The sequence below is a fragment of the Erithacus rubecula genome (assembly GCF_903797595.1).
Source record: "Erithacus rubecula genome assembly, chromosome: 3".
NCBI lineage: Eukaryota > Metazoa > Chordata > Aves > Passeriformes > Muscicapidae > Erithacus > Erithacus rubecula.
The window spans coordinates 92384599-92398166 of record NC_136689.1 but is presented as its reverse complement, the minus strand read 5'-3'; the positions used below and the strand labels follow the sequence as shown (position 1 = coordinate 92398166).

The 13568-nt window shown below is 44.6% G+C and overlaps 1 protein-coding gene across 2 annotated transcripts; it reads right to left on the bottom strand.

The window, feature by feature from the left end:
• Nucleotides 1–230: 230 nt before the first annotated feature.
• On the bottom strand, nucleotides 231–5533 carry CBLN2 (cerebellin 2 precursor). 2 transcript variants are annotated; one of them, XM_079302552.1, is made up of 3 exons: nucleotides 5087–5529; nucleotides 2741–2860; nucleotides 231–2401 (listed from the first exon to the last, which is right to left on the bottom strand). In XM_079302552.1, exons 1-3 carry the CDS (start codon nucleotides 5453–5455, stop codon nucleotides 2204–2206), a joined length of 687 nt encoding a protein of 228 aa, XP_079158678.1. In that variant the 5' UTR covers nucleotides 5456–5529; the 3' UTR covers nucleotides 231–2203. The 2 variants fall into 2 exon arrangements, with proteins under 2 accessions (XP_079158678.1, XP_079158679.1); XM_079302553.1 differs by lacking the exon at nucleotides 2741–2860 and having other exon boundaries at nucleotides 5087–5533.
• Between the last annotated feature and the right edge of the window lie 8035 nt (nucleotides 5534–13568).

Sequence of the window (13568 nt, the reverse complement as noted above, 5' to 3'; positions counted from 1 at the left end):
AGAAACTTGGGAGCTTGAACTCACCTCAGTTTCTCCTTCCTTGAGTGACATGATTGAGTTGCAAACACAAAAAGTAGTTTTACAATGTCTACCATTAAGATAACTGTATTTGTTGTATTTTAATAGAAAAAGGTTGCTGCTGACTTAGGTTTTATTTCATGTACTTAAACTTAGCCCTGTGATATTTTGCAACTAGAAACATTGCAGTCATGCCAAAGCACAGAGAGGAACTAGAAAACGCAACCTTTAAAAAAACCAACAACCTGAAACCAATTCATTAAGTAACTGGCAAAGTGAAACGGCAAAGCAAACAAACCACATCAATGGTGAAAATGCACTAAAATATTAAATATTAAATTGCCTTATATTTTAGTAATCTGAGGTATATAAGCAACACAGATAAGGGTTTTTTAAGAATATATGACTTTAATTTTGTCCCTTGAATGATAAATTTACAATGAAAATGACATGTCCACCATAATTTTTAAATACAATGTAGTTCCCACCATTTTCCTGTAAATGCCTTTCTGTTATATTCGCTTGTGGCAGAGGAGTAAATTTGACAAAAATAAATTCTTATGCACATCCACCCTTAGGGGATTAATAGCCATATGAAGCATTTAAAATTAAATGAAGATAAAAATTCGACAAAATAAATATTCCTCCTGGATCGCCTCAAACAAGATTTTCCTCAGTATATTGTCTAGTACATCACTCTTGAAAAAACCCAAAAAATAATCAAACCAAAAAAACAAACTTAAAAACTGAGGAAACAAGATCTGTTTATTGAGAATGAGGCAAAAGGATACATTTGACATTGGCCTGATATTTTATCTCTTGTTGATTGGGTTAATATTTTTCCCAATTTTCAATATCAATGTCAGTCCACCCCTAGAACTGTGAGGTCATTTATGCTGGGAAGAATATATTCATGGCACCTGTGCCAACTTCTGGAGTATTTGTTGATCCTCTGAGGCCCCTCTCCTGCTGAGGCCCCTCTCCCCAAGGCTGTCAAAGATGCTTGTGTCTATTCTTCCAATACTTGTCACAGACAGCTCAAGTGGAGATGGTTTTATTTAATTTAAAAGAGGAAGAATTTGCTCTGCCATCTCTGTGCTCCCACAGTGTGTACTCAAGCATTAGTGGACAAATATATCAAATAAATATCAGATAAAAGCACCCAAAATATGGTAATGAAAGAAAGGATATATTTTAGGGTATGGCCAGAGAAGATATTCAAAGCCTCCACTGTTGCTTCTAAAAATGTCAGGACAATTCAGAAATGTCAGTTCCTTTACCAGTTTCCAGATTGCAGTTGAAGGATCATGTAGCTCTCTTTTTCTCTCTTTCTCTCACTCTAAATAGGTCTATAAAGATCAGCTGGAAAGTGCAGACAGAATTGTTCACTGGTTAGCTTTACTTAGAGCTACAGGGTATATATGTGGGGTTTTTTTTTTGTCTTATTGATCAATCTAGCTTACATTTTTAGCACACACAAACAAAATCAGGAAAAAAATAGTTGATGAAAAACACGAACAACACAAATAAGGTTCCAATCGTGCAAATTTTGCTTCACTGGATAAAGCACTTCTTGACACAGTAATGTCCAGAATCCCCCACCCCCAGAAAAATACAGGACTGAGACTGAAGCCATTCTTTTTTTTTTTCTTTTTTTTTTTCTTTTTCTTTTTTTTTTCTTTTTTTCCTTAAGGCTATACAACACAAAGAAATAAAGCATGGAAGAACACCTCATTGGGCTGAACACTCCATTCTTCTGGCTCTGGAGTGAGCCTTTGACAAAGTGATTCTGTGGTCCGAGTTATTTCTTTCATGGGGACAACAACAAGAGAAAGAAAAAGAGGAAAAAATGAAAGAGAGGAAAAAAAAAGAAAAAAGAATAAGAAAGTCAATGATCCCAACAATAAAATCCAAAATTGACTTTACAATCACAGGTACAAATTGCTCAGGTCGATAATTTCATTTCTCCTAAAGATCACTGTCGTCTAAAACTAATTAGAGGCGCAGGTTCCAAGGAATTGTCAATATTCAAAGCAAATGTTGGAGTTTAGAAGGTTATCATTCTTCTACTGTGACAGTCTGACGGGGTGACTGAAAATATTGTCATGTGCTGCCAAGTTCAGGGTATCATTAACAATTGAATCCTTGCTTCGGCTCATGGATCTGTCTCCTATTTGGCCTTCTTTTATAGTGGAAAGACTAAGAAGCCGGAAAAGGTTGAATATTTCCACCCTCCCATGAGGTTACCCCTTTCCAGTTTGAGATGCACTTTGTCTTCTCTTTCCATGAGGAGTAAGACCCCATTGCTGGCTGCTTCTCTGGTGACATCCTGATCCCCTGCAAAAGCTGAAATCACTGGGTAGCCGTTTTGCATTAAACTTACCTAAAAAGTGCAAAGAGACAGAATCTGAGTTTTCTCAATATTCTCAATGATTTTTTCCCTGTGCATATTACTAAGCTTTTGTACAAGTTAGAATCTAGGTTGAATTAAGCTAAGGAAATAGGCAATGTGTGATTTCTGTTATGTATACAGACCCCTTTAAAAATAACCCATACTCTCATTGTTCAACTGTTGGTTTTTGGGGGTTTTTGTTTTTTTGTTTTTATATATATATCTATATATATATATATGTGAGATTAGAAATGAGCATTTGAGGAAAAAAAAAAGAATAAGAAAATTAAAGGAAAGGAAAGACAGCACCTTCTTTAGATTAGAACCCACCTGGATGGTTTGTCTGTTATAGACCTTGACCACGTGGAAACTGAAACTATATATCCCTTTTCTTGGTGCTACAAATATACTGGAAGTAAGATCAAAATGGTTGCCAATATTAACTAATACCTGGAACATAAACAAATAAAACAGAACAAAGAAAAGGAGAAAGAGAAAGAGATAAATCAGAGAAATCAGACTCTACCTTAGAAAAGCACCAGCAAAAATCTGACATGAGCTCAATGACCAAAATGAAGCATAGTCAAAATGGCATTTGCAGCACAATTAAAAGTGTATGGCAAGGGAATGGAGTCAAGTTACAGAGGCATTTAAAAGGCATCAGAGTTAATAATGCGATTTAGTTACACAAAAATGATCTCCAAAGCCTGTTAGATGAAGTGCAAATGTCCACACTGGGCTGTCAGTAAAGCAAAGGTGGCAGAAGGAGGGGGAGGAGTGTGAAATGGAGGAAAGGAGGGAGGAGGAAAAAGGTAGGAAAAAGTACCAAAAGTCATTAGCTCATAATGTATGCTTTTTTTTGATGGCACTACTGAAATCAGAGCTGGCCTCGAGTTTAATAGGGGGTACAACTAAAATTGCACTGCATAGAGGGGCAAAGGAGGAAAGCGGATGCTCAGCAACATCAACATCTGCCAGCTCATGTCTGTCTGTCCCTCTGGAGGTTTGTATCACTTGGCCCACGCTCCTCGGGAGGCTAGGGTGGGCCTGTTCCTCCTTCCCAGCAAGAATCTTAAGTTGTCATATATCTATTTTTTTTTTTTTTTTTTTTAACAAAGCAAGATAAGTAAGGAAAAAAAAAATAAAAAAAGGGATGAGTTAAGCACTCGGGCAGATGTACAAAGCCTCGTTCCTCGCTCGGACTCAGCGGCCGCACCCTGCGATCCCGCCGATCTGACGGGCTCAATCTCCGCTCGCCTTGCCCAGGCTCCTGTGGCGGGGAGCACGATTTGCACCAAAAGGCACGGGCGGCCTTTTGGGGAGAGAAGAACCTGCGGGTCGGTGAGCCCGAGGCGGCTGCTCCGCTGTGCCCGCCCCCGGGGCACACCCGGCACCCTCTGTTTGCGGGCTAAAACTCCGATTTAATGAAGAAATACAAAGGAGGAGAAAACAAAAACACCATCGCCCCTCACCCCCAAATCCAAGCTTTTTCTCCCAAACAGCCAAAATCTATAGTTCCCAAAAAACCGGAACCACCAAAAAACAAACAAAAAACCCAAAACCAACAACTATAAAAACCCTTACTGTGGGAGCACCGAGAAAACGATAAAACACCTTCCAAGTCCCCTGCACATTGCGGGGTAAAGCATCTAAGCATCTAGCACGTATGCTATATATTTAACAAGTTGGGGGGTTGGGGTTTTTTTTGTTTTTTGGTTTTTGTTTTGTTTTTTGGTTTTTGGGGTTTTTGTTGTTGTTGTTGTTATGGTTTATTTCTCTACTGCTCTGATTTAGTGAAGTCTTGTATGAGACGAATGGCTGTGTAACCTCATTAGGAGGGACAGGTAGACAGATAAATGACAATCAGACAGACAGGTAAAAAACCCAAACATCCTAAAAAACAACAAACAAGCCCAGAGAAAACAGTCTGGTATGCTAATTTTGGCTGACTCTGCAATACTACTTCAGGAGTCAGATGCAGTAGGAAAAAAAGGAAATTTCACAGTAAAAATAAAGTGGATGGACAGGGCTTGGTGTCTGGGAGGCGAGCAGTGAGACGAGGCAGGGGCAGGAGGAGCAGGCAGGACTGTTCGCTGCTCTGCCCGGCGCATGCCGTGCGGGATAACACCATTCCGATACAGCACGCCGGGGACACCGTTTGCCTCGTCTGACAACGTGGGAAACACCCTCTTCTCCCTCATCCCTCCCTCGCTCTGAGAGATGCTGTGACATTGCCAAATGCGCTCCGAACAGGCAGATCCGGTGACTCCTCATCGGTAAATCTCTGAATTTGCACCGAAGGAGGGATGCGCACCCTTCCCCCGGGTCGTTCCTGGCTGGCCGAGGCAATCCTTGGCTGCAAGGCGCCCCCGTAAGCGTCCGAGGCACAGACTTTCGAGTTACAGCTATTTCCATACTAGTGACTGTGACCGGACAAGAGGCCAGCGTGTTCACCCCAGTGCCACCCTAGGTACCCCACAGCTACCTAAAAAAACTTTCCAAAGTCTCTCGGGGGAGTTGAGACGGGACGTCGCTGGTGAGCGGCTGGGTCGGGATTAGAAGATGGAATGGGAGCCAGGACAATACGCGTGCAGCCAAGTGGGAGACAGGGGCGGGGGATGCCCGTGCAGGGCCCAGGGACAAAGGGCAGCGAAGGCGAAGCAGGCGGCGGCTGACCTGGTCGAAATAGATGGTCATGGTGCGGTTGCTCATCTCGGAGGGCTCGTGGTTGGTGCTGCGGGTGGCCGAGAAGGCCACCTTGGCGCTGCCCGAGCGCACCGAGATCCCCAGGGAGGAGGTGATGGCGCCGTCGGCCGAGGGGCTGGAGTCGCAGACCACCAGGCACTTCCCCTCCAGGACGATGGGCTCCGTGTCGTTCTGCGCCCGCACCGGGCAGCCGGCGGGCAGCAGCAGCAGCAGCAGCGGCAGCGCCGCCGCCAGGCAGCAGGAGCAGCCGCCCGCCGGCTCCGGCAGCGCCCCCCGCCGCCGCCGCGCCATGGCCAGCGCCGGTCCGCCGCCAGCGCCGCTCCGGATCGCCGCCGACATGCGGGCGGGCCGAGGGGGCTGCGCGCCTGCTGCCGCCGCGGCGCCCTGCGGCCAGCGCTCTGCGGGACGGCGGCTGGGCAGCGCCGGCTGCAGCCGCGCCTTCCTCCCCTTCTCCTCCTCCTCCTCCTCCTCGGCGCGGGGCGAAGGAGCCTTCTCAGAGGGCGGGCGGCACGCAGCAGCCTGCCGAGGGGAAAGGCGCCGGTGAAGCACAGCAGCGGGCAGGCGGGAGCCGGCACCGCGCCGCCCGGCGGGCTGCCCCTGCCCGCCCCCGGCGTCCCAGCGAGTACAACAGGTCTGGGAGACACCTGGCTGCCCGATGTTCCCTCTTTCTCCGGTTCCCCAGCAGCCTGCCGTACTCCGAGGGGGGAAGAGGGGGCAGCGCGGCAGATTGCATCCCCAAACCCCCGGCGGAGCATCCTGCGGGCGCCTCGGGCAGTCCCTTTCCCGCCCCACAACGAAATACCCGGCTCCACTTCTTCCCACAGCCGCACATCTGCGAGCCTGGCTTGTATCCGTCTCCTAACGCCCCAGACACCACGGAAGGAGATTTTATTCTTACTATAAGTAACGCGCCTTCTCTCCCCTCGATGGAGCTATCTGTAGAGTTCGCTGGTGGCGGGAGCCCTGAACCCCGCTCTCCCGCCCTGGAAGCCGCCGCCGCCCTTCTCCCCGCCTGGGGGCTGCCGCTCTCGGACACCGATTTGTACTTCCCAACCTTCTGTGCCTGCCCCGGGCCAGCCTACCACCACTGCTGCCGACCCCGGCGACTCCCTAAACTCCGAAAAGCAAGCAGCTGCCTCAGATATCCCCCGGTTCCCACCCCGGCATGCACGTATATCGCAGGAGTCAAAGCCTCACCCGGCTTCTCCCTCGGAAGTTGCATCTCAGTTTTTCCCGTTCACCAGAACACCCGGAGATCTAGCTCCTGGGAGATCGCCCCTACACTCCCTCAGAGGCATGTCTACCGCTGACCTAACTCCTCACCTTATTTTTGCTATAATTTAAAATGATATTTTGCAAAAAGAACAGCCGGCGGGGAGGAGAACAGCCTTTTTACCTGGGCGGTCCATGTCGGGAGAGGAGGGCTGGCTAGGTAGCTCGTCCGTGAACTTGTATAGCTTAGAGAAAATGAGCCGAGATTGCGCTGGCAGAAAGAAAAGGAAACAGGAGTCGCCTCTTTCTCTCCCGCCCATTGCCAATAATCATCCCCCTCCCGCCAGCCGCTACCACCACCACCCCACTTCCTCCCTCCTCCCCTCTTCTCCGGCACACACACACACGCACACACACACGCACACGCATACACACACACACACAGAGGCAGCCAGCAGGGATTCAGACACCGGGACGGGAGCGGAGTGCTGCCACGGCACCGCCGGCGATGCCGCACCCCAGCCCTTGCCCCGGCCAGGCACCCCCGCGCCCTGGAGCCGCGCCTCGACACATCGCGAGCAGCAGCGACAAGCCGCGGTGCTCCCACTGGGACGGCCTCTCCGGTGTCACCGGAGGCAGGGAATAGCCGTGCTGCCTCCCCTCCCCATTATTTCTACTTGAACCCGTCGTGCTAAGACGACCCTGTTCTGACATGCCACCGACACGTTAGCGCTCACGGCCGCCGCTTCGGCCGAGCCACGCGGCATCACTCACTGGGCGCTATTTGGAATTCACAGACTTTAATTCTGACAACAATAATCATTGATAAGAACGTGTTGTTAGGGGCACTTCGGGTCGTAAGGCTGCGCTGCGCGCAAGCAAAGCCCCATTCCCACGCTCTCATCCGCACACCTCGACGCCCAAAGTTCGGCGGCGGCTCCCCGTTTACTAAAATGCTTCTTCCCCGGGGCGCCCTAGATTCCCGGCCCGTTCCCGGGACCCGCTCCCTGACCCACTTCAGAACTGAGACTTGCTCCTTGACTCGCTCCCGAACCCAACCCGTTCCCAAGCCCGCTCCCGTCCAAGGACTCGCTCCCCGCCCCGCTCCCGGTTCTTTTCCCGGCCCCGCTACCAGCTCCGCTCCCGGTCCCACCCGCGGCCCCGCTCCCAGTCCTCGGTCCCAGCTCCGCTCCTAGCCCCACTCTCGGTTCTTCTCCCATCTCCGCTCCCACCCCTGCTGCCATCCCCGCTCCCACCCCTGCTGCCATCCCCGCTCCCATCCCTTCTCCCATCCCCGCTCCCGGTCACACCCGCCGCCCCTCTCCCATCCCTTCTCCCATCGGCATTCCCCTCCTCTATCCCATCCCCGCTCCCATCCCTGCTCCCATCCTCTCTCCCATCCCCTCTCCCATCCCCTCTCCCAGCCCCGCTCCCGGTCCCACCCGCGGCGCGCTCCAAGCGCGGTCGCGCGGCGCCACCTGGCGGCGCGGGACGGGCTGGGGGGATGGAGGGAGCGGGAGGGAAATTCCCAAAGGCAGAGCGCTCGGCTGAGGAGCTGAGCGGCCCCTCCCGCTGCCTGCAGGGCCGGGTGCGCGGGGCTGGCGGGTCTCCCCTGCCTTGCGGAGCGGTAGCGATGGTGTCTGCCGCAGCCGAGGTTATCATCAATGTTGCTGGCTGCAAATGTTTCATGCACCTCGGCTTGTGGGGCTGCTCTTGAGAGGGTATCAGCAATGCGAGAGAGGGTAAGGCAGAGCTGTGGCGATGCAGTTTTGAGAAACATCATTGCATTTTAATGCATTTCTCTCCATTGTAAACCGGGTTTCTCATTGCATATGGCGTTTTCCTAGAGATCCTGAAACTTAGATTCCAGCATCTGGAAGGAACTTATCAGAAAACTGTGCATACATCTAAATGGTAGGTCCTGAAACAGAGAAAATTCACAGGTGTATGTCAACAGTAAAATTACAATCTCTTTTATGAATGAGGACTCCTCTGTTTCAATCTTCTGCTTTAAGCAGAAGCAAGGAACCCCTGAGGGTGTCTACCTGGTGATTTGCACCGAGAAATTAATCATGCCCTGAAATTACAGCTAACCAGTGTGTAGGGAATTCCTAACCTATAGCTCCTTATTTCAAATGAGAAATTTATGCTAAGCCTGAAATATTCATCTTTAATGGTCTTTTTTCTGAGTTCAAGCACAGAGGGATAAGAGTAGAAAGCTGTAAAGTGTACTGCATTAAAATTATCAGAAATCAGAGCAAGAATAAGTCTATGGCTGTAAGGCAACACCAATTCTGCAAGACGCTGAAAAGGACCACAGGAATTCCTTCAGAAGATATTGACACTCAATCTTGTCTGTGTCTGGTGCACTAGGGGACCGCTATTATTTCTCTTCAGATCACACTACTCATTGATTATGATTGTGTTGTAGAAACGAGGAATGAAAGCAGAGCCAAAGGATTTTTACTTTGTTCTATGTGACTTAGAACATAAGGCCCAGTGCTGAGGGAATTATGGCATGTTTTCAGTTCTGCCTGCAACTTTCAAGGAAGATGAGCATAAGAACTAAAGGGAATTGAAAAGCCATTAAATCCAATGTGCACCCACAGGGAAAAAAAAAATAAAATTAAATCTTGGCTTTTTTTAGTACAAGAAATGGATCCCACATGTACAGAAACTCCTTTCTTCTTAGATAGGTAACTAGTAAAAGACCTTTAAGTAAAATTCATTGCAGTATGACTAGAGGGAGAGAGAATAGCAATAGAATATTTACTTCTAATAAAATATCAAATTATATGACATTTACAGTGTTTATTAGAAAACAGTTCTGTCTATTACTACTAATTAAATATTTTCCCTAATGGAATAAAACTGCAGCCTTCATGGAACTATATCGATGGTGGATTTACTTAAGCATCTTTCTTTTTTTCTCCTTTTTCCTTGTTTGTTAGAAGGCTGAAAATACAGAATATGAAATTATTAATGCCTGAAAATGCACCTCAGTTATGAAGTGACTTCAGAAAGTGTAACTTCTAAGGTAAATTAGCTGGTAAGTTATTGGTAAAGTTCTCTTTCTTGAGTTCAAAAAGTTGGTTATAGTTGGAAAAAAATAGAGTGTAATCAAGCTCACGTCATTTTTCATCACTTTGCCAAGAACGCAAACATTTCTACCAGGGTTGTGTTGAACTTGTTGGTGTAGAAGTTAGACAAGAAATAAAACTGCTCATTTCTTTGGAACTATTCCTAAGCTAGCCCTCACCTTGAACCCGTTTAATCCAACAGCTTCAAGGGGAAGAGCTTTTTGTCTTATCTACTAAATCAAGTTATCAACAGAAAGGTATTTTGATCTGTAACTCCCAAGTGTTTCCCATACATTATTTACAATAATGCCAAACAAAATAGGACACTCCTTTCCAAAAGAAAATTCTGTCCTCTATTGAAATTATTTCACAGATACTTGCCTGTATTATATGTTTGTTGCAGGGGCATAAAAACACTTCCATGGTCAGCCAAGGTGATGATTTCTGAGTTGTTTATTAAATAGATTACCATTTAAATGGCTAAACTGTGTCTTCATGGATTACTTGGCCTTTAAAAAACAATTTTACTGTAAATTGTAACAAATAGGATTTAACAAATCCGATTATTTTTTGTTTACAAGCATGCCTTTGAAATATAATCTGATGGTAGGAAAGTACCTACGCAGTGATGACCTCTGTGTTAACCACAAGTTGTCAGTAAACCAGCTGAGGTACACTCACCTTCTGTGAGAGCAATCCTTGTGCTAAATTCAGCTCTCAGCATGACTAAAAGGATGCTTTGTAAATTCAAATCAGTGTTTAATTCTCTATTCAATCGAGACTCCAGGGTTTATTATCTTATAACTGTTAACTATGGCTGGGCACATATAACTCTGTGTTGATAACATGCACAACATTCTCAAGTATAAGCAAGAGAAAAATTACATAGTAAATTAGAATTCATTCACAGAGATACTTCATTTCTAGTCCCTGAGTCTTTGTGTCTCACATATCAACCACTGCAATCAGACTTTTTCCCTGCATGAGAAAATTCACCAGAAGTTTTCATCAGGTGATAGTTCTCAAGTGCAAAGGTTTTTCCTTCATTGGAAAGTGAGGAAAATGGGGGATGGATGGAGGAATTTACTCATTGTCATAAAGAACACCATGTCTGATAGAATTTCAGGAATATCCTCATAAGATTTTACACATTGAAAGAAGTACGTGTAATTTCTCAAGAACATTTGGTTCATATAAAAATATCAAAACAACCCTAATGTCATGACTCTGCCATCAGCTTCTCTGACCAACATGTTTTTAAGTCAGGTTTGCTTGGGAAAATGTTGAGATGACATATCATTAAACAAAAAATTGTGCAAATGGTGCTATTTTTTTTTTCTAAATTCATACCAATTAGAAATGTTCAGACAATGTGCATCAATCACCAATATGTTCTGGAGGTTCAACATTTATGCTCTGTTTTCAAGGTTTGGTGCATCCTCAGAACAAACAATTTACAGTGATGTGGAGCAGCTCTGCTATTTTCTGGATTCCTTCTTCACAGAGCTTTTAAGTAGATAAATGATGACAGCAACCCAGTGTGCCTTCCAAAGACTGTACATTTTTTGTCTAAAAACGAAAAGGCATTTGTGAGAAATGTTTACCACAACAGCAGCCAGACACTGGGCTTGGAAAGTGTGAATAATTATTTTTTCTTTTATATGTAGCACTGAACATTGCTTGCTTGACTAGGACACTTTTCACTCATACAAACTCACAACTTGACAATATAAATAAACCCCCCTATTTTAAAAATGTAGCTCCTAGCTAACAGAAGTGAAGACCTTATTTATTCACTTTCACTTGCAAAAATGTATGTGGCCATCCAATATCCCCTCTCTGAGCCTCTCAATTAAGTTCAGAGACTGAAGATTTTACATGAAATTTATAATGAAAATATTGCTAAAACCAGCACGATTGCAAGTTTCATTACAGGAGATCCCTTAGGGCTCAAAGACAACATATATAAACTTCAAAGAAGTTAGCATATATTAGATAATAGATATCTATATATGTCTGTCTATCTATCTATCTATCATCTATCATATGCATTTTAAAAATATCGCCTAACTCATTATATATACATATATATAAGATACTATAGGTGTATATATTAGGCACATACAGATATGTGTTAATAATATGTGACAGTTTTGAAGAACTGGTGGTGTCAAACTATATTTTTGCATTGAATTTCTTGCTGCAGGTGAGATGCTGCCATACAATGTCACACAAATGTGAAATTCAACAGATGCAGACTATTTATTTCCAGAACAGAGAATCTTGAAAGAAGACTTTGAAATACAACAGAGAAATGCCACAGCCTTTGACTGCTTTATTTAGCTCATTGCTTCAGTTGTTCATTCAGTTAGATTTCAAAGAAGGCCTTCCAGTTCTAATTGGAAAACAAAGTTATACTGAATCTTTTTTTTTTTTTTTTTTTTTTTAATGATACATGTTAGTTTGTATTAGCAGAGAAGACTTTGGCATTTCTGAAAAGAATCCAAAGAAATAAAAATGCATGGCATAGATGGAAGATCATATTATCAATGATTTCATTTAATTAGTTCCGAGTTTAGCATTTCAGAATGAGAACCAGGTTTGAAAGCAATACTGTAGAAGACAGTCTCATTAATGACATACATAGAAGGAAATTTATAACTCTATCATTCATCTATTTTTTGTTGCTTTTTTTTTTTTTTTTTTTAATTCTGCTTTAAAGATTCATCCTTTTATTTTAACAAAGCAACTGCTCTGCAAGCAGGCTTCTGTACATTGTTCCAAGTTTTACACTCACAAAGTAGGAATAAAATAAAAGCTACTTGCTATAGCAACCTTAGCCATTATAAAGAGCTGTGGCCATCCTGGTGGGGAGCAAAACTGATTAAGTTCAGTCCTTTAAAAATTAATTTTTCTTCTGAAATAATTTAATAAATTATTTTTCCTTCTGTGTTACAACCCAGAGACTCTAGCTTTAGAGAATTGGAACAGATGTATTTGGTCACTTTCATATGCTAATTACAACTCAGCACATGGCTACTGAGAACTCTGATGACATTTGAGAGGCCCAAAAGATTTGAGTCTTAGTTTCCCTCACTGAAATGAATGAAGACCTCTGGTTGTTGTTAACTTGCTGGTGTATTTCTTTCAGCTTTTATTTGTACTAGTTTTTTTTTTTTTTTTCCACTTTTCCTCCATCAGAGCTCTTAATTTGCATCAATAATTAGACTAATATATTCCTGAGATTTTTTTTCATACATTTTTTTTCCTATGGATCTGTCTGTAGAACTTCCTTTATTTGAAATGGGAAAGACAGGAGTTTCTCATCCAAAGAAAACGTACAATCTGATCCCAACCTACAAAACTGGTATTTCATGTAAGGTGGGTGTAGAGAAAATCCAAAGTAGTCCATGGCTGTTGAAATGTTGTCTAGGATGCAGGAAGATTTACAACCATCTAAGGAGGTCACATCCTTGATCTGAGTTCCAGACACCTCGCTTCAGTCTCAGCTCTCTGCTGCTGGAGGTTTCAGCTCAACCACTCACGACAAAATTTCACACTGCTTTAGCTTTCTCAGGTCTGTGGAGGGTTCTGTTCTTGCCTCCTTTGAAACAGTCCTGAATAGCAATCTTTGTATTCTTTGGAAGCACCAGGAAACTTATAGCCAGTGCAGATCCCATCACCATGTATCAGTACAGCATTTGGTTCTTCTGTTCCAAAATCTGAGGCTTTTATCAAAAAGAAGGTTTTAGCTACTATAACTGCAGCAATAGCTTTGCACACCAGGGTAATGCATGTAATGGCAGCTCTCCACTACCTTTAAGTATTTGCATTGTGAGATACTCATCTCAGTGACTGCTAAACTGGGTGTCCCTGAAAACACTTGTGACATGTCCCTTCTTCTGCCAGTCCTCACCAAAGCAGGTAGGAAAGGAGGTGAAACATTATCTGTTGAACATTTGCACAGTCCATTGCGAAGGAAAGCTCATTTGGACTGGATAAGGGCACCTGGGGACACCGATATTTGTCTCTCCTTAAAGTCAGGAACTTAAAGCTAGAATCCAGTTAATGTCTTAAATTCTTTAGGCAATAGAGAAGGGAAGGCACTGAGGAAAGCTGACATATTCAATGTCAAAGGTCTTGAGAGCCAAATCCATGGG

Coding starts and splice junctions, on each gene's coding strand:
- CBLN2 (XM_079302552.1), bottom strand. CDS start 5,455: ATGTCGGCGGCGATCCGGAGCGGCGCTGGCGGCGGACCGGCGCTGGCC. Junction 2,861..5,086: donor TGACCATCTATTTCGACCAG/GTCAGCCGCCGC, acceptor TTTATGTTCCAG/GTATTAGTTAATATTGGCAA. Junction 2,402..2,740: donor ATAACAGACAAACCATCCAG/GTGGGTTCTAAT, acceptor TGCACTTTTTAG/GTAAGTTTAATGCAAAACGG.